General features: G+C 46.2%; 1 protein-coding gene and 1 long non-coding RNA gene across 2 annotated transcripts; one reads left to right on the top strand and one right to left on the bottom strand.

Annotated features, from left to right (window-relative positions):
* Window positions 1-5,048: 5,048 nt before the first annotated feature.
* Window positions 5,049-7,815, bottom strand: LOC106021464 (interferon-induced transmembrane protein 1). The gene is made up of 4 exons (XM_013116372.3): window positions 7,551-7,815; window positions 6,700-6,837; window positions 5,833-6,043; window positions 5,049-5,347 (listed from the first exon to the last, which is right to left on the bottom strand). Exons 3-4 carry the CDS (start codon window positions 6,016-6,018, stop codon window positions 5,177-5,179), a joined length of 357 nt encoding a protein of 118 aa, XP_012971826.1. The 5' UTR covers window positions 6,019-6,043; window positions 6,700-6,837; window positions 7,551-7,815; the 3' UTR covers window positions 5,049-5,176.
* A 924-nt stretch (window positions 7,816-8,739) lies between these two features.
* LOC121142332 lies at window positions 8,740-11,487 on the top strand. The gene is made up of 3 exons (XR_005879322.1): window positions 8,740-9,209; window positions 9,702-9,812; window positions 11,455-11,487. It is a non-coding gene; the product is annotated as an uncharacterized LOC121142332 (long non-coding RNA).
* The last annotated feature ends 8,475 nt before the right edge of the window (window positions 11,488-19,962 follow it).

The following is a 19,962-nucleotide window of genomic DNA, read 5'->3' on the forward strand; positions in this document are numbered from 1 at the left end:
ATTTCACCACCCTAGCTGTGGGGATCACAGACCCTGGCCGGAAACCCACCCCTCCGTCAGCCTGGGAGCAGGCAGCTGTGAGACAATGTTTACTGAAAACATGTTTACTGAAAACAATTCAGTACCATAAGCTCCTGATAAGGGCTCCGATAAGGGCTTGCTCACTGAAACACCATGACTTTGATCTTCCCGACGGCTAGCTACTCCTTGCTGTTCCAGATTCTGGTGCCAGAGATTTAACCACCAGCCAGGAGGAAAGAGGGGGCTGTGAGAGGTCTGTGAGAGGGCTGTGAGAGGGCTGTTGGAGATTTGTGCCTGTATGGATGGCAGACATTTTTCTGAAGGGAAGCGTTTTTCTTGGGAAGTTCTCCTAAGCTGATTTGGGGAGCATAAAGTTTTCTTAACACAATCGACCGGTCTCTGTGTCATCAATCCTCGCCACATTCTCGGATACAGGCTGCGCAGGAGGCGCAACACCTAGCCAGATCCCCCAAAGCAAACGCTTATCTTGGATGGAACTTCAGGACCGTAACCAAAATAAACCACTTTTTTTCATTAGTTAATGGTCTCAGATATTTTGATATAGGGAAATGTAGCAGAATTTTGCTGGCCTGGCACCAGAATGATAGCACCTGGCCTTAATCCTTACTGGGCAGTCCCTGGCCTAGCTCTGGAGAGTTAGCCCCTAGTCCTAATTCATCCTTTGTTGGGCAGACCCCTCCCTTCACCGTGTGAACTTTGTTTGGGAGTTTCCCAAGGATACAAAGCCTAATGCAAAACTTGGTTCAGGAAATCTGGAAAATTTTGGTATTCTACGCTTGGCACTGTCTTTTTGGAAGCCTCATTCAGCTTGTTCTGAGTATATGGCAATCAACTGGCTAAAGTGTAAAAACTGAGAAAAATAAAAATGCCCTGGAGCCAGGGGAAAGAAAGGCTTCAGTCCATCAAGGCTGAAGACTTGTGCAGCCTCAAAAGGCTAAGTTCACTCTTTTTTAAGATTTATTTATTGTGAGTACAACATTCTGCCTCCATGCCAGAAGAGGGCACCAAATCTCATTATAGATGGTTGTGCACTGCCATCTGGTAGGAATTGAACTTAAGACCTCTGGAAGAGCAGTCAGTGCTCTTAACCTCTGAACCATCTCTCCAGACAGTTCATTCATAAGTGTCTCTGAGTCTTCTTTCCACGGACCTGTATGAACCCACACCCAAACTGTGATATCTGAGACAGGAACAGAAGACTGACCAATTCAAGTGTGTGCATGCCTTTCTGCACTAGTAATGCCTACCTACAGGTCGTATCTTACAGCTTTGGCTTATTATATTCCAGCTATATTAGTTGGGAGATTTTTCTCTCACTTCATTGTTTACAGGGTCATAAACAGTTTACATGCAATTCAAATTTTCATTTGTTTTTGGTTGTTACTGTAATAGCTGGCATATGGAAATCTACTGATATTTATGTTTTTAATCTATCTACTTACTGTTGTCTTTTTTGAATGTTAATCTCACTTTGGTCTAGAACATCCTATGGCAGATGTACTTACATCATGCATTTAGTGTATGCATTTTATTTTACTTGAAACAGAAGATAACCATTTTAATATGTTGTGACAAGGTTGCATTTGCCAAAGTCAACTAGCTTTTACTGTTTATTTTGGTCTTCTATATCCTTACAGCTAGTGGCCTTTTCTCAGGTTGTTTCTGTGTAGTTTTGCATGATTTGTATTCAGCGTGTGGAGTTTCTCTGTGGTTTTGTCAGTTCCTGTTAGTCTGTTCTATGCTCTGAGGCTAGAAAACCTTTCAATGGGGTGTGTCAGGAATTTACAGTGAACATAATTGCAGGTGTATTTGAGTTTCATTCTGCTCTTTCATTGTTTGTTTACTGTGACAATTAGGCTTTGTTTCCTAAGTGTGTTTCAGTTAGCTGTTGTTCAGAGCTACATAGCCGCAGAGGGGAAGTCATGCGTGCTTTCCCTGTGGGGAATAGCCAGGGTTGGGTGGGAGAGGGACTGATGTGGGTTGGAGGGGTGTCATGTTTTAGCTCAGGCCTGCTGTGGGAAAAGCCAGCTTCCTTTTTATTTCCGACAAGGGTGACTCAAAAGATGAGCCTTACCCAAAAAATCCTTTCCAGTCTCTGCTCACTTCACATTTATTGATTCTCTTGTGTCCCTGTAGTCAGAACCAAGGCAGAACAGAGAACAGTTGAGGGCAGCCTCGGTAGGGAGAGTCTGGTGAGGGCTGGGGAAGGCATGCTGGTGACTGGCTTGGGCTTAAGACTGATGCCAGCCAACCTACTCTGTGGTTACCTGTTTTCTTTAGATTTTGATCCCTTGCCAGTCACTTTCCAAGAATGAAGGACATCTCCTAGGGAGAACCTTGGGCTTTGCTACCCCCAGAATGACCTGTTCCTGGGCTTACACCCCACTAAGATGATGCCCTGACTCCCCTTACTCTGGAAGATGGTGGGAATCAATTTGGACCCCACCAGCTTTTGAGGAGTGTTGACCCCTCATCCATCCTGCCATGCACTGAAATTTGAAGTTACTGAATCGATTAAACTGGCAAGCGATTTGTTGTGTCTTTCGCCACAAAAGAACTTATTCCCCCTTCCTTCCTTCCTTCCTTCCTTCCTTCCTTCCTTCCTTCCTTCCTTCCTTCCTTCCTTCCTTCCTTTATTTCTTTCTTTTTTCTTTTTCATTTTTTTTTTTTGAAACAGGGCTTTCCTGTGTAGTCCTGGCTGTCGTTGAACTCTCCATGTAGACCAGGCTGGCTTTGAACTTAGAGTTCCACCTGCCTCTGCCTCCCAAGTGCTGGAATTAAAGGCATGCATCACCATATCTTGCTTCTTATTTTGATTCTCTCTCTCTCTCTCTCTCTTTGGTTTTTATGAGACAGGGTTTCTCTGTGTTGTTTTGGTGGAGGCTGTCGGACCAGCCCGGCCTCGAACTCACAGAGATCTGCCTGCCTCTGCCTCCTGAGTGCTGGGATTAAAGGCGTGCTTATTTTGATTCTCTTAAAAAATGAGTTTTTAGATTTATTTTTATCTTGTGTGTATGGTTGTTTTGCTTGCACTGTATGTCTGTTTACCATGTGCCTGTTCGGTGCCCAGTGAGGCCAGGGATGGTGTTGGATCTCCTAGAACTGGAGTTACAGATGGTTGTGAGCTGTCATGTAGGCCTGGGAATTGAACTCAGGTCTTGTGGAAGAGCAACAAATGCTCTTAACCCCTGAGTCATCTCTCTAGCCCTTAGCTCAGTAAGCTCTCTCACTGGTTCGGTGGGGTAGGTTTGGAGTTCCCCATATTGCAATCTCATGCAGGCTTCACTTTAATTATGGTTGTCTCACAACTGGCAGGAAAACATCTGCCTTCCAGGAACTCTCAGGCTTCAGCCAAGTAACTGGAATTTTCCAGTCTCCCAACATAGACCCTCTTCAGTCAGTCAGGAGCATCCAGACCCTGAGCTGGAAGATCCTCCTTTCCCTAACATACAAGGAGCAGCAACTCCTCCTCAACCCATACCTGTGGCAGATCAACCCAGGAGAGGCCATGAGTTTCAGTACAGACAGCTCCCACAGTGAGTGCAGGCTTAGGGGTGCTCTGGGGGTGGCTGTATGGAGCCTGTCTAGCTGTTGACCAGCTTCAGCATGGAGGAGACTCTCATACCAGGGGATAGTCCCAGGACCCCCACATTAAATAGGAGGTGGGGGCCCTGGGACAAGTTCTGACCTGAGTGCCTACACAAGAAGATCCCCAGACTCTCCCCCCTTCCTGCTATTCTGCTGTGAAATAATTTGGCCCTTGGTTACTTAATTGTCTCTCCTGAGTATCTAGCTATTTCCCATAAAGCCAAAATTCAGGATCAGGAAATTTCTGGGACATAAAAAGTACTGGAGAATGACTGGCCTAGGAAACAGAGCTCCTAAATGCAGAGGGTGGTGTACCATCACACTTTGGAAGCCTGCCTTATGTTTTTCCTCTCACTCTGCTGGGCCTCAAGGGAGGCTGGGTAACTAGACCCCTCATGGGTGGTTATACTACCCCGCTGGGCTGATTGACTCTGCCAGTCAGGGGTGGAAGACAAGTTTGGGTCCTGGACAAGTAAGGGGCTCTGTCCCTCTGCACCAAGTATCCCCCACCCCTTCCTGTTAACGCTGGCCTGTTCCCTGGCTGAATCCACTGCAGCACTTCTCACATTGGATACATTTAAAAACCAACATGGTGGCTTAGGAGGAAAAGAACTGCAGAGTGTGAGAGCAAGTTCTGCAGACTCGGGGAAAGGCTGGGTAGACGCCTTGAGAGGGCACCATGGAGATGAAGAACAGGCAGCATTGCTCTGGGGACTCCAAGAGACTTGCAAACTTGAGGCGCAAGTGTGAATGTGGCTGCCACTACACATGAGTCTGGTCTGTGGCAAGATCCACTTGGGGAGGGTGAGAGGCCCCTCTGCATAAGGATGCTATTGCACAACCAAGGTTAGGGGGAGCTAGGATGTCCAGACTCCCCATAAACTTGCAGAATTTCCTTTGGGTTTTCTGCCTACTGATCACCAAATCAAATAACAAGAGTGTTGTGTGGCCCCCATCCTAAACGGCTCACCCTAGAATCTGAAATAAACACATACTGCTGCTGGAAGTCAGAAGGTGGAAGAAGGGGAGGAGATGACGAGTTTCCATCAGAGAACCCAGTGTGTCATGATGGGCTCAGACCAGAAGCCTAGAACCTCAACTCAGAGGTCTACATAGAACCCTGAGATGCGGCTTGTCTGGGGACGTGGATAGGAACCTCAGCTGGTAACACGTCAGTGGACTGGACACTCCCTGGGTCATTGTTCTCGGTCCTTTCTGGGCATTCTGGACGCAGGAGTCAGAAGTGGGCAAGGCTCATCAGCCCTCAAACACACACACAGAAGTCTGGTCAACTGTTGCCCTCTACAGGTGACCAGAAACCTGCCAAGTTGAGGATGTCCTGCAGGTCTCAGCCTGGGAAGATACATGATGAGCTCAGATCAATATTAGGTCAGGAACAGAGAGTCACAGCACAGTCGTCAGCACACGCACTTTATTGAATCCACTGTGAACAGATGTGTGAGTTAACAATCACATATGTGTGGGTAAAGGGTCAGGACAAAGCCTAGGGTGTGGTGCAGCTGTGGATAGTGGAACACGGGCGGCACTAGAAGGCTCTGGAATTTGCTATCATCCGCGACAAGACGATGGCATAGACAATGATGATGACAATGGCCATGAGGATACTGAGGACCACAGCGCTGATGTTGAGGCACTTGGCAGTGGAGGCGTAGGCCTTTGCCCCAGTCACATCACCCACCATCTTCCTGTCCCTAGACTGGAGGAAACCAGACAGTCAGAGGCCCTGGAGTCCGTCAAATGACAGACAAGTGTTCTGACTCAGTTCCCCCATCATCTCCCCAGCACCCTCTTTACTTTTCAGGCCAGGGAACTAGCTCCACTTTCACACACTCAAGACTATCCAGAGAGACCCAGAGCCAGCCACCCACCCCACTGTTTCCTATGAGTTCCCTGTACACTTCCTACCCAGCTTGGAGTCCTAGTCTTCAGGGTCAAGGGACATTCCAGGCACCAGGAAGTCTCTAGGCTATGATGGAGATGCACTGTCCCAGGGATCTCCAGGCACCCCCTTATGGCTACCTGGATATGCCCCAACACACACACACACACACACACACACACACACACACACACACACACACACGAAAGATGATACATATCAACTCTCACGCTGATCCACGACTCCCCCCCACTCCCCAGGTACCATTGGAGCAAGTCAAACTTGAGGTTCACATACAATACCTTCACAGAGTAGGCGTATGCTATGAAACCCAGGCAGCAGAAGTTCATGAAGAGTGTATTGAACATGGACCAGACCACATGATCAGGCAGGGAGACCTCACCAGGCATGTTGATTATGGTGGTTGTTGCAGAAGTTGGGATGTGGGGTCCCTCCGGCACAGCCGCCTCTTGGTGCTCCTTAGGCATCTCTTGCCTTTTGAGGCTATTAAGGCTGTGGAAAAAGAAGGGCTGGGAAATGTGGCTCAGACTGCAAAGTCTGAAGGTTGCTGCCTAGTGGGCCCGCCTTCTCTCCAGTGGAGTCTGTTTCTCGGAAAACTGCTTCATTATGTTTGTAAACTGGTATGTTTTCTAGGGACTGGGGAGTTAAGAACAAATAATTGTTTCAAGTTACCACAGGGGGTGTGTTCCGGGAGAGCCATTCCTAGGCCTTTTCAAGCTGTCCAAACCCTGAAACCCCAGAGGCGGGAGGGTCGGCAGTTCACCCTCCACTGGGGAGAAGAAATGACATCAGTGATCCCGAGTATGTGGGTTACAGTTAGCAGATGGGAGCGGCATGATCATCCTTAGTGTGCCTTCAGGAATGATGACTTTCTCGTATGTTTGTTTGTGACAGATGATGGGGCATAACTTGTCAGAGAGTCTATCATCTATTTTCTATACAACCAGGGCTGAGAGCTCAGGGTTCTCTGTTTTCATTTAATCTGCTTTTGCCTTTGTGGGACACTCATTCTAGAAAGCTGAAGTTGAAAGAAAAACAAAGGCTTATAGGACTGGATTTCCCCAGAGATGACTGCACCCTGAATTCTAGCTAAAGCAGCTGCAAGTGGTAAAAAAAAAAAAGGGAGGGAAGGCATAAGAACGACTTACAGGCTGTGGTCCCAGGAGTCCAACGGTGGCTTTCTCCTGATCTCCGAGGATCCAGTAGTTGTCCACAAGACCAGCTGTGTCAGCCGTCTGAATTTGGTGCTAGAGTCCCAGGGAGGTCTAGAGAGCTATGTTGGAATCCTAAAGAAGTAGGTTCTGTACCAGTAAAGGAATGCCCCAGGAACAGGAGAGATGAACTTGCCGGTGAGAGTGAGGGCAAGCAGGCAAAAGGCAAAGCTCCCTTCTTCCTTTTATGTAGGCTAACATCAGAAGGTGTGGGCCAGATTTAGGGTGGATCTTCTGACCTCAAATAATTCTACCAAAAAAAAAAATGCCCTCCTGCTTGGGTTTTAGTTAATTCTAGATGCAGTCAAGTTGATAAGCAACATTAGTCATCACGGCACACATGAACCTTCTCGAATATACTGGCATCAGGATGGCACAAGTGACTCAAGTCCCCACTGAGTGCTGAGTGGCATCGCCTTACCTCCTTAACGCACTTAAAAGATAGGAAGCAACAGAGCCCCCCATCCTTCCAAATCTCCACGATGTTTCCCTTTTCCTCTGAAGGTGGTGGCGCATGCCTTTAATCCCAGCACTCAGGAGGCAGAGGCAGAGGCAGGCAGATCTCTGTGAGTTTGAGACCAGCCTGGTCTACAAGAGCTAGTTCAAGGACAGCCTCCAAAGCCACAGAGAAACCCTGTCTTGAACCCCCCCCAAAAAAAAGCCCCTAATAAAAACCTTGTCTGAGAACTTCCTTCTGCCTTCATGTTCATTTCTACCTCTGATGACCCTGGAATCTGCAGCAACCTGATTTAAACTTTTCAAAGTCATTCCACTTCATTTTTACTTACAATTGGCATTTCAGATGTAACAGATGACTGGCATCTAATATCACCTTCTGGAAATCACATCTACATAAAACCTGTAAAGTGGGCCAGCCGGAAGTCCAAGAGGAGCACCTCAAAATCTTCAGGTGATGAAAAGCATGTGGGGGACAGCAGAGCCTTCAGGCCAGGCCAGAGGATGTTGGGGCACAAGAGGCGAAGCTGCAGGCAGGGCTCCAGCAGCTGGCTTATGCTGATCGGCCGCTCCCAGGCAACACCGCCATCATCTTTGTTTGGGTTTGATCATGTGCCAAGAATGAGGAGCCAAAGGCCCAGGGTTTTAGTTAGGGTGTCTACTGCTGCTAAGAGAAACCGTGACCACAACAACTCTTATAAAGAAAACATTAATCGTGGTGGCTCGTTTACAGTTCAGAGGGTCAGTCCATTGTCATCATGGTGAGACATGGTGGCGTACAGGCAGATGTGATGTTGGAGAAGGTGCCGAGAGTCCTACACCTTGCAGGCAACAGAAAACGGTCTGAGACACTGGGAGTAGCTTCAGTATAGGAGAACTCAAAGCCTACCCCCACAGCCACACACTTCCTCTGACAAAACCACACGTTCTAATAGTGTCACCCCCTTTGGGGAACAACTCTATTTCAAGCCACCACACAGGGATAAAAAGTATTTATCAGACTGGAGTCTAGATGTAAAGATTCAATAAAGAACAAGTACTGGGGTTGGAGAAAAGGCCCAGCAGTCTTGCAGAGGACTTAAGTTTGATTCCCAGCACCTATGTCAGGAAGCTCACAATAGGATCTGATGCCCCCTTCTGACATCCTTAGGTACTGCAGTCAGTATACACTTAAAAAAAAAATAAAATCTTTAGGGCTGGAGAGATGGCTCAGAGGTTAAGAGAGCTGGCTGCTCTTCCAGGGGACCTTGTTTCAAGTCCCAGTACCCACATGGCAACTCTTTGTAATATCAGTTCCATGAGCTCTGACACTCCCTTGGCCCTCCGTGAGTACCAGGCATATGTATGGTTCACAGACACAGGCAAGACACCCGTTTTCATGAAATAAAATAATCTTTAAAAGTTAAAGAATAAAAATTTAAGCTGGTGTTGGTGGCACACGCCTTTAATCCCGGCACTTGGGAGGCAGAGGCAGGCGGATCTCTGTGAGCTCGAGGCCAGCCTGGTCTACAGAGTGAGTTCCAGGACAGCCTCCAAAACAATACAGAGAAACCCTGTCTCAAAAAACAAAAACAAAAACAAACAAACAAAAGAATAAAAATTTAAAAGATGAGCTGTTTTTTAAAGAAAGAGAATACACTGTAACAATGACAAAATCACAGCAGGTAAATCATCAGATGCATGTCCCTGAGAGACAACGGGAATTCTTTCATAACAGTTGATGAAGCAACACAGGGTTGGCAGTGGCAGTCAATCCAGGTGAATCTACATTGAGGACTCTCTTCTCTCACGTTTCCTTTTTGCCTCCCCATCACCTTCTGTCCTGACATTTGCTCCTGCTGCTCTCCAGAGGAAGAGGGAACCGAGCACGTGACTGGTCCTTCTGCCTGCCATGTCCCCCTCGTCCCCACCACACTTCCTCACCTGAGAGAACTATGGGTCACCAGGTTTTCAGTTCCTCCCTCACAACTGATATGTGGTACTTTGGATCTGTGAGTATCCCTTTGAGGGATAATTTCCAACAGGACTAACATGGCTCTTACCCTGGCCAGCAGGGCACAACGACGGTCTAGCCCAGGGGAACCTGGAATGAGGGGACAGGAGACAAGAGAAACAGACAGTAAGACAACGCGGCTGATCAAGCTGCATTTAATGAGAATTTTGTACAGGCTTATATAGGGGAAATGAGATAGGGGTCGTTGCCTAGTAACCAGGCCACTGAAGGTGAGCAGCTAATAGGTGTTGGCAAGGTGATAGGGTCGCAGAGGGAGGGGTTAAGTGATCTAATTGTGGAATGTTTCCTTTCTTGCCATCGGCTAGTCCTGTGAGCCCAAGTTCTATTCATTAGGAAGCTGGGGAGGGGATGGACTATTCTTAAAAAGGCTGGCAATATTTACAAGAGGTTCTAAATAACAATGATCGCTCCCGACAGGCTCTGGGGTGATTGTTTTACCTCTGTGAGCTGATGGAGTCCTTATTTTCAGGAGACACCCTAGTCTAAGGAACATCTCAGCCAAGCCAATGCACTGAGACTACATCTCACCACTGAAAGCATCAGGAGGTGGTACCCACTGCCTTTTAGAGATGCCTCTAAGGTGAGCATCCATGGATCTACTCTCCATGTCCCCAACTCACCTCTGGGATGCATTCTCAATAACTGATCTAAATTTGATCTTCAGACCCTATCTTTAATAGGGATGCCATTTAGGCCTTACTGGATTCTCTGATATTCACCTATTATCCTTCTCAAATTCAGCCCTGTATGACATCCATGATGACTCCTCCTTTGGACACATTCCACATGTCTAATACCAGTCACCCCTCCACCTGCCAACTCTGTTCCTTCCTCCCCATCTCTGACTTTTCTCTCTTCCCAGTCTCCTATCTTCCCACGTGTAGAACTCTTCCCAATTGCTCCCCGTCCTTGTCCACATACACACACTCTCATTCTGGGGTGGCTAATGAAAGCCTTAGCGTCGCCCAGGTACATGCTCCCTTCCCATTATCTCACCGTGTTCCAACCCACCATCACTGATCCCAGTTGCAAGTCTCCTGTCCATGTTGTACCATCAACCTCACCTCCTTCTCTTTTCTTACCCTTCTGCCACCTGGGAAAAAGCAGCAGTTTGTTGTACCCCAGTTCTTCAGGGGAGCAGATGTCTTTCGTATTCTAACTTATAATTACAGAGTTAACATACAAGAATTTTTGGCACACTGTGTCTTCCCTTCTGCCTTTCCACTAAGTTCTAAGTTTACCATCCAAGGAAACGGTAAACTTTATTATCTTGACCATCTCTTGCTGGAATGTAACTGTTAGACTCTTGGGGGACCAAGAAGAGAAAATATAAAAGGACTTAAAATATCTATACCTATACCTATCTACACACACACACACACACACACACACACACACACACACACACACATTCAAGCAGCTATACAGCCTGCCTAGAACCAGGAACAGACAAGCACATTACAGTTTCACAACATATAGACAGGTAATTAAGTTATTTCATTGTTAGAGTTTGAGACCATCGGGAAAAGAAAAAATCTCAGTCTCAATTCAGATTGTAATTAACCAAATTGATTGAAGCTGCTAGCAGGGCTATAGTCTCTAAACTAGAAGCCAGTGAAAGCAGGGCTTTTAAAGGTGAAGACCACAGGAAGTCCTTGTTATCTGCACAAGTAATTGACCACAGCCAACAAGCCATTCTGCTGTGCCAAGATTAGGCAGCCAGGTGACCTTAAAATAGTCATTGAATGCCGGGCAGTGGTGGCTCATGCCTTTAATCCCAGCACTTGGGAGGCAGAGGCAGACCAGCCGGTTCTATAAGAGCCTCCAAAGCCACAGAGAAACCCTGCCTCGAACCCCCGTCCCCCGTCCCCCAAAATAGTCACTGAATATCTGCATAAGTGGGTTATAGAAGCCAAAATCAGTAGTTAGTTGTTGCACCCTTCCCCCATGGGGGCCTGTTGACTGCTTGTTACTAGAGGCTTTTAGCAAAACATCTCTTATCCCCTCCTCCCAGTAAGGCCTGCATGCAAGTTCCTGTTTTTTGTCTAAAAGCTAATTCCTGTTTTGGCCCACCCTTTGCTGGAGGGCCCTGGGAAGGTAGCCTTCTGACCTTGATGTTTTTCCACCATACCTGCCTTTGGTATATAAGGCTCCACCCTTGTAATAATAAAGGCCAGTTTTTTCTTGCAAGAATGAGCCGTTGTCTTTGTCTTTATCCTTAGCCCTTAGCCTCGGATCATTGTGAAGTGTGGTAGCACTGTAGCTGTGAACACATCTGCAGCTCGCTACAGATGGAGGTCCCACCGAGATTGGAAAAGAAGAAAAACTGAATGCTGGCTGGCAAGTAAGGTAGGAGGGTGTATTTGGGTAGGGGTACCAAGTTTAGGGTACTGAGTTAGGCCCCAGATGGTGGGTCAGCCCCCATAGAGGGGTGATTTAAAAGGTTAGGCCCTAGAAGGTGGGTCAGCCCCCATAGAGGGGTGATTTAAAAGGTTAGGCCCTAGAAGGTGGGTCAGCCCCCATAGAGTTAGGCCCCCATAGAGTTAGGCTCCAGCCCTAACTTAACCCATTGGTATCAAAATTGTCAGGGAATTCCTGAGAGCCCACCCCCACAGAAAGCCAGCCAGCATTCTTTTCTTTTTTTTTTTTTTTTTTTTTTTTTTTTTTGGTTTTTTGAGACAGGGTTTCTCTGTATTGTTTTGGAGACTGTCCTGAAACTCGCTTTGTAGACCAGGCTGGCCTCGAACTCACAGAGATCCGCCTGCCTCTGCCTCCCGAGTGCTGGGATTAAAGGCATGCGCCACCAACGCCCAGCGCCAGCATTCTTCTTAAGGTTAGGAGTGAGTATATTAGGTATGGGTGCTGCTGGTTCCTACCCTGTTTTGGAGGACCATTTGATACAATTGTTAGAATGCCAGGGCACAATTATCAGACATAAGACAGCTAAAAACTTCTTAAAAACCATACATAAAGTCAGCCCTTGGTTTTTGGTCTCTGGTGATCTTAATTCCCTTGATTGGAACCAAGTTAAAATGGACCTACAAAGAACTTTACATAACGAAGGGCCAAATGCCATACCAATTGTTGTCTTTTCTCTGCGGCATCTTGTTAAGGGTGCACGTGTTAGTGGTAATACTGTAATAAAGGAACAGGTCAGGAAGACTAGGGATGCCTTCACAGAGGCTCAAGACCTGGAGTCTGACAGAACAATTCAAACTTCCAGTGTTTCCCCTTCTGAGTCCTCTCGCTCTTCTTCAGGGGATGAAACTGAGGAACTTAGATCAATTCAAACTTCTAATGTTTCTTCCTCTGAGTCTTCTCCAGTCTCTTCGGGGGAGGAGATGGAGGAAGGTGAAGAGCCTCGCCCTGGGAAAGGCTTCCTCAAATTAAAAAACAAGTTTAAAAAATGTTCCCTTGAGCCGCGTCCCCCTGCCTGTAATCCTGAACATTCCAGTTCTCTCTGTCTTCCTTCAGTCCCTCCTGAAATGCAGAAGGGCAGAGTGATGTTTCCAGTGGTAGAGACAGTTAATCCTCAAGGCCAGAATCAGAGAGAACACTCCCTTCTTAACTTTAAGGATATAAAACAGTTGAAGGAGGCGGTTATGGCATATGGGCCTCATGCCCCTTTCACTCTGGCCATTTTTGAATCCTTTTCAGCCTTAAATTGTACCCCCAGTGATTGGCAACAATTATGTCGTGCTACGCTGTCTGGGGGAGATTATTTGATCTGGAGGGGTGAATACCAAGAACTGTGTAACCAGACGGCACAGAGCAATGCGGCTGCCGGTTTTCCTGATAGGAATTTAGAAATGCTTACCGGCACAGGAGCCTATTCAACTCTGGGCCAGCAAATTCTTTACGACCCAGCTGTTTATGCACAGATCTCAGCAGCCGCTGGCCGTGCATGGAAAGCCTTGCCTAATAAGGCTGCAGGAGACCAATTTTCTAAGATCCTACAGGGACCATCTGAACCCTATTCTGAGTTTGTGGACCCGCTCCTACAACTTGCAGGTCGTATATTTGGGGATATTGAAAATGTTATGCCTTTAGTAAGACAATTAGCTTTTGAAACTGCTAACAAATACTGTAAGGATGCTTTACGGCCTCACAAAACCAGGAGCCTCAATGATTATATTCGCATTTGTAGAGATATAGATGGATATCATATTATGGGACAAGTTATTGCTGCTGCTATGCAGGGAAGAAATAGAAATATCAGTGAGGGGCCAGACCTAAGATATGTTTCAGATGCAAGCAAACAGGCCACTTTTAGAAAAATTGTCCTGCTAAGGACTCTGTTACACCCCCTCGTTCAGAGCCAAGTCTTTGCCCCCTCTGTAAAAGAGGATATCATTGGGCCAGAAATTGTCGATCTAAGACTGCTGCACAGGGCTACTCTCTGCCACCTTCGGGAAATGGGAATTGGGGTCCGCTCCGGACCCCTTACTCCCAGGTGTAGGGAGCCCTAGATACACCTGTTCCCCACCCTATTCAGGTCCTACCTCAGAGGAACCCCTTTGTATCCAGGACCTTGTCAGAGGTACCCCAGGTAGCACAGGACTGGACCTCTGTTCCTCCACCAAAGCAATTTTGACTCCTCAGATGGGACCCCAAGCTTTGGGCACGGGAGTCAAAGGCCTTTTACCACCAGGTTCAATTGGGCTGATTTTTAGGGAGGAGTAGCGCTCTACTTAAAGAAGTTAAAGTCATTCCGGGAGTTATTGATGAAGATACAAAAGGAGAGATCAAAATTATGGTAGAAGCTGGCAAGGGAGTCACTGTTATACCCCAAGGAGCTAGAATTGCTCAATTAATTTTGTCCCCTAAGTTTACAACTAATAATCCCTTCCTTAAGCCTGTAAGAGGAGAAGGGGGGTTTGGATCTACAGGACCTATGGCTTGTTGGGTGTCCACTATGGAGTCCAGACCAATGATGGCCCTTACTATTGAGGGGCGGGCCTTTCATGGTCTTTTAGACTCGGGCGCAGACACATCTGTCATTTCTCTTAACCATTAGCCACAGGCTTGGCCCCTGCAAGAGTCAGATAGCAGTTTACAGGGCATAGGCATAGCAAAGTCACCTAGTAAAAGTTCCCGTCTAGTAACTTGGAAAGATGGTGAGGGACACTCTGGTATATTTCAGCCCTTTATCTTGCCTCACATTCCAACCAATCTCTGGGGCAGAGATACCTTAAAAGCCATGGGGGCCATACTGACCACACCCCCTGTACAACATATGCTTAGAGAGCAAGGCTATTGCCTAGGCAAAGGTATTGAAAAGAGCCTACAAGGAGATCCCCTGCCTGTGACTGATAAACCCCCAGTGCAGAGATCTCCTGGAGACCGGAGAGGATTAAGACATTTTTAGTGGGGGCCATTGTTTCACAGCCTCAAATACCTCCAATTCCTATCACTTGAAGAAATGATGATCCCGTATGGGTGGAACAATGGCCCCTATCCAAAGTAAAGTTGGAGGCTGCTCTTGCTTTGGTTCAGGAACAACTCGATGCTGGTCATCTTGTCCCCTCACCTCTCCCTGGAATACCCCCATATTTGTTATTAAGAAAAAATCAGGTAAGTGGAGGCTGTTACAAGACCTGAGATGGGTTAATAAGACCATGATGCTCATGGGTGCCACCCAGCCAGGGCTGCTAACCCCTGTGGCCATCCCTAAAGACTGGCACCTACTTGTGATAGATTTAAAGGATTGTTTTTTTAATATTCCTTTACACCTTGCTGATTGTCAGCGTTTTGCTTTCAGTGTTCCATTTGTAAACTTAAGAGAGCCTTATAAGAGATATCAGTGGGTAGTTTTGCCCCAAGGCATGGCTAACAGCCCTACTATGTGCCAAATTTATGTTTCTCAGGCTATAGAACCAATATCCTCAATTATATATAATTCATTATATGGATGATTTACTGCTGGCTGCACCAAAAGAAAAGCTTTTACTGTCTGCCTTTGGGGATCTTCAGACCACCTTAGGATTATCTGGCTTACAATTAACACCAGAGAAGGTACAGAAGGAGTTTCCATATCATTATCTAGGACACCGCTTGCTTCATAATGGGGTGTGCCCTCAAAAGGTCAGTCTTCGCCTAGACACCCTTAAGACGTTAAATGACTTTCAAAAGCTTCTGGGAGATATTAATTGGATCAGACCTAGCTTAAAAATTACCACTGGGCAACTTAAGCCTCTCTTTGATATATTACAAGGTGATTCAGATCCCAACTCTCCCAGAGTCCTCACTACAGCAGGACGGGAGTGTATTCATTTGATTGAAAAAGCCTTGGAAGGGGCTCATTTGGATTATATAGACTATGCCCTGCCTCTAAAATTGTTAGTGTTTTGTTCTGCTCATGCTCCTACGGGAGTTTTTTGGCAAGACAGTCCCATTCTTTGGGTTCACTCTAGAGCTTCCCCTAGTAAATCTGTGGTATCCTATCCCCAAGCTATAGTTACACTGCTGTTTAAAGCACAACAGACATCCCCTCAGTGCAGGCCTGGTTGAGCCAACAAGACAAATGAGTCATCAATGACAGGTACGTCCTGAGGGACATCTACCAACCTAAGACAGAAGGTTTGTGAGGCCTGGACAGACTTCTCAATGACGGGTAAGGTAGATGTTAACGTCCTGGGCAACCTAAGCCAGATGCTCATTTTTTAAATTATGTATAAAAGGGGGATTTGTTGCACCCTTCCCCCATGGGGGTCTGTTGACTGCTTGTTACTAGAGGCTTTTAGCAAAACATCTCTCATCCCCTCCTCTCAGTAAGGCCTGCATGCAAGTTCCTTTTTTTGTCTAAAAGCTAATTCCTGTTTTGGCCCACCCTTTGCTGGAGGGCCCTGGGAAGGTAGCCTTCTGACCTTGATGTTTTTCCACCATACCTGCCTTTGGTATATAAGGCTCCACCCTTGTAATAATAAAGGCCAGTTTTTTCTTGCAAGAATGAGCCGTTGTCTTTGTCTTTATCCTTAGCCCTTAGCCTCGGATCATTGTGAAGTGTGGTAGCACTGTAGCTGTGAACACATCTGCAGCTCGCTACAGTTAGTCATATCATAACAAAGTAGATGGTCATGGATGCATATTTCTGGGTGGGATCAAAGAGTCAGGATGCTGGGAACCTGTTTTCCAGGAACTTGAGTCAGAGACAAATGGTTAATAGGTATCAAGATAACTGTCTAGCACAAAATGAGTGCTATGAATGTGACTTATATTCAATTCTCTTAGCAAATTGTAAATGTGCTTATTATGTTACTTTGCCTCATGATAAGATGATTTTTTGTATGATAAAATAAGAGTTTGTCCTAAGGCAAAATAGCCAGATTTTTTGTTTGTTTGTTTATAGTTGCCAAAACTAAAACTCAGTGCACTGGTCTAAAACTAAAAATATTGTTCTTAGTTTAAAATAATGGGATCCTTTAAGATATTGATTTCTGATGTGCTCATACCTTGAATTCCAGCACTTGGGAGACAGAGGCACGCTGTGAGTTCAAGGCTAGCCTGGTCTACAGAGCAAGTTCCAGGACAGGCCGGGGCAACACAGAGCAAACTTGTCTCAAAAAACATACACATATTTATTTGTTCTTGGTGTCATTATAACTGTGTTTCCTGCTGAGTTTGCCAGAAGTTGAAGTACTTGTGGAATTAAGAAAGAACTTACTTAAAATTTTGTTTTTATCTAAGTTTTGTCTGTTATATGAAAGTTAAAACTACAATATATTATTTCCTCCTTATGACTGATAAAACCTTCCTTCTGAGTGTTCAACCAACAAAACATACAAGCCAAAGCCAATGAGGATATATGGACAAAAATGACTTTGTCCTCCAAGGTCAACCAGGGCCAAGGGGATAATGGGCCCCCAGTAAAGGGGCCCTAGAACTCTTGTAAGTCATCTGTGCTCTCAATCAGAAAGGCCACAAAACACCCCCCCAAAGGGGGGGGATTGTACTTTAACCCATGCACTTGCTGCAAAGTCCCTAGAGGGGGAAGAGTCAGCAAGACCCTAGCCCATCACCACAGATGGCACAGTGGGAGAGGGAAAATGGAGGATTCTAGGGCCCAAGTCCCTAGCAGTAACTCCACAGAATCTTAACTACCTACAATAGAAATGCAATTTTTGGCCACCTAGTTGACTTTATTTATTTTGATTTTTTTGAGACAGGGTCTCTCTATGTCAGCAGTTCTCACCTTGTGGGTTGTAACCCCCTTAGGGGTCAAACTACCCTTTCACAGAGGTCACCAAAGACCACCTGCATGTCAGATACTTACATTATAATTCATTACAGTAGCAAAATTATAGTTATGGAGTAGCAACAAAAATAATTTTATAGTGAAAGACCTGAAGTAATCAGGCTGAATACCTCGTGACATCCCGAGCTCAATAACCAGGCAGTTGGATGCAAACCGCAAGAGGTTCATTGTTCACACAGGCGTCTGTGGGCATTACAGAAGCCTTAGCTAGCTGAGCGTGCCGGGCTTTAGGACAGTTTTCTTTTTATGTACATAATTTTGGCAAGCAAAGCAATAGGGGTATTGTAAAAAGTGGAGCCACTGCAGGTGCAGATCTGGGCAAGCAATAGGGGATTGTAAGGAGCGCAGGCATAATTCATCCTTCCTGGAGAAACCTCAAGGTCAAAATTAAGCTTATCTGTACAGCCTGCCGGTGTCCTGCATCAGCACTCTGGACCAGATGTTCTTTTCAATCTGACCTTGTTCCCTGTCTAGGGGACCTTGGGGAATTTTCCACTGAGGCGACCTTCTGAGTCTCAAGGGGGGTGTATTGAGGTCTTTCAATAGTTGGGGGTAACCCCAACATGAGAAACTGTATTAAATGCTGTAGCATTGGGAAGGTTGAGAACCACTGTGCTATTCAGTCCTAGCTGTCCTGGAACTTAGTATGTAGACCAGGTTGGCCTCAAACTCACAGGAGTGTTGGGATCAACAGTGTGTGCCCCGACTCCCAGCCCTTACTTGTCCATCGAAGCTGACTGTCACACTCATCCTGAGACTTGAAGACCCACCCTTATACAGAGTCTTCAGTCCTATCCCTAAGTCCTCTGCTAATTCCCTGTCAATCCACTACAAAACCACTGGTTCTAGTGGTCACCTTTTATATAGAGGCATCCCCACTGAAACAGAACACATCTCTGACTGGGAGTTGGTGGTACTTGGGAGGCAGAGGCAGGCGGATCTCTGTGAGTTTAAGGTCACCCAGAGTTACATAGTGAGACCCTGTCTATATATAAATTGAATGAATAAATAAAGCAAAGATGCAAAATATAAAGAACCCACACACATTTTTTGTTTTTGTTTTTTCAAGACAAGGTTTAGCAATCCTGGAACTCACTTTGTAGACCAGGCTGGTGTGGTGGCATCTTGTTCCACCAATAGATTTGAGGTACCAGCCCTAAGGTGTGGCTTATAAGGAAAGAAGAGGGGTCTGGCTCTCTCTCTTGGGTGGTGGTCTGATCATCCTGCATCCCAGCATTTTGTGCCCCATGTTGGGTGCCCAATGAGTGAGGGAGGGTTATAGAAGTCCTCAAATACCCAAATAAAAGAATAACAAATACTTATTTGGGGAGCACTCACACAATGAAGGTTAATAGCAGCAGCAGTCTTCTGTCCCTGGCTGGAATGCAGGATGCTCAGATGAGAGAGAGAGAGAGAGAGAGAGAGAGAGAGAGAGAGAGAGAGAGAGAGAGAGAGAGAGAGAGAGAGAGAGAGAGAGAGAGAGAGAGAACTGAGTTGCTGTTTGTAAGTCTGTTCACTGGAGCCTGACCTTGGTTAACCCATGACCTTGACTTATTTTTGAGAATACCCTGGCCCTTTCTGACCACCCCTCACATTTTGTTGTTGTTTTGGTTTGGTTTTTCTAGACAGGGTTTCTCTGTGGCTTTGGAGGCTGTCCTGGAACTAACTCCTGTAGACCAGGCTGGTCTCTAACTCACAGAGATTTGCCTGCCTCTAACTCTGCATCCCAAGCACTGGGATTAAATAAAGGCATGAGACACCACTGCCTGGATGATGTTTTTTGAGATTTTTCTGCATTTCCTTATTGCCCCATTATCTCTTTTCTGCAAACCTGCTTTGCAATTACTTGTGATTTTATTCCTTAAAAGGGACCCAAAAAAAAATCTGATGGGCATGAGAGCATCTGTTTGGAGAATGGCCCTTGGGAGACAGAGACAGGAGTAGTGTTGTGAGTCTGATACCAGCCTTGGTGATGACATCAGCAATATGAAAAGGTATTTGCCACTAAGCCTAATGACCTGACTTCTCTATCTCCAGCCTACATGGTAGAAGAAGAAAAAAGATTCAATAAATGAATTGGGGCTTATTTCTTTAATGCGATTTAGGAGGCAGTCACTGGCCAGTCCATGGGTGTACCCCAATAAAAATGAAACTTTGAGCCCCACGGTGGTGACGCACGCCTTTAATCCCAGCACTTGGAAGGAGGAGGCAGGTGGATCTCTGAGTCCAAGGCCAGTTTTATCTATAGAGTGAGTTCCAGGACAGCCAGAGCTACACAGAGAAACCCTGTCTCAAAAAACAAACAAACAAAAGACGGGGTCTCTTTGCAGTTATGACTGTCCTGAAACACACTAGGTAGACCATGTTGACTTGAACTCATAGAGCTCTACCTGCTCCAGTCTTCCAAGTGCTGGGATTAAAGGTGTGAGGTGTGGACCCTCACTTCAGTACATTTGTTTCGAAATGATGACCTTGA

This window comes from Mesocricetus auratus, unplaced genomic scaffold (genome assembly GCF_017639785.1).
Source record: "Mesocricetus auratus isolate SY011 unplaced genomic scaffold, BCM_Maur_2.0 Super-Scaffold_4256, whole genome shotgun sequence".
In the NCBI taxonomy this organism is placed as follows: Eukaryota; Metazoa; Chordata; class Mammalia; order Rodentia; family Cricetidae; genus Mesocricetus; species Mesocricetus auratus.

Coding starts and splice junctions, on each gene's coding strand:
- LOC106021464 (XM_013116372.3), bottom strand. CDS start 6,018: ATGCCTAAGGAGCACCAAGAGGCGGCTGTGCCGGAGGGACCCCACATC. Junction 5,348..5,832: donor CATACGCCTACTCTGTGAAG/GTATTGTATGTG, acceptor GGTTTCCTCCAG/TCTAGGGACAGGAAGATGGT.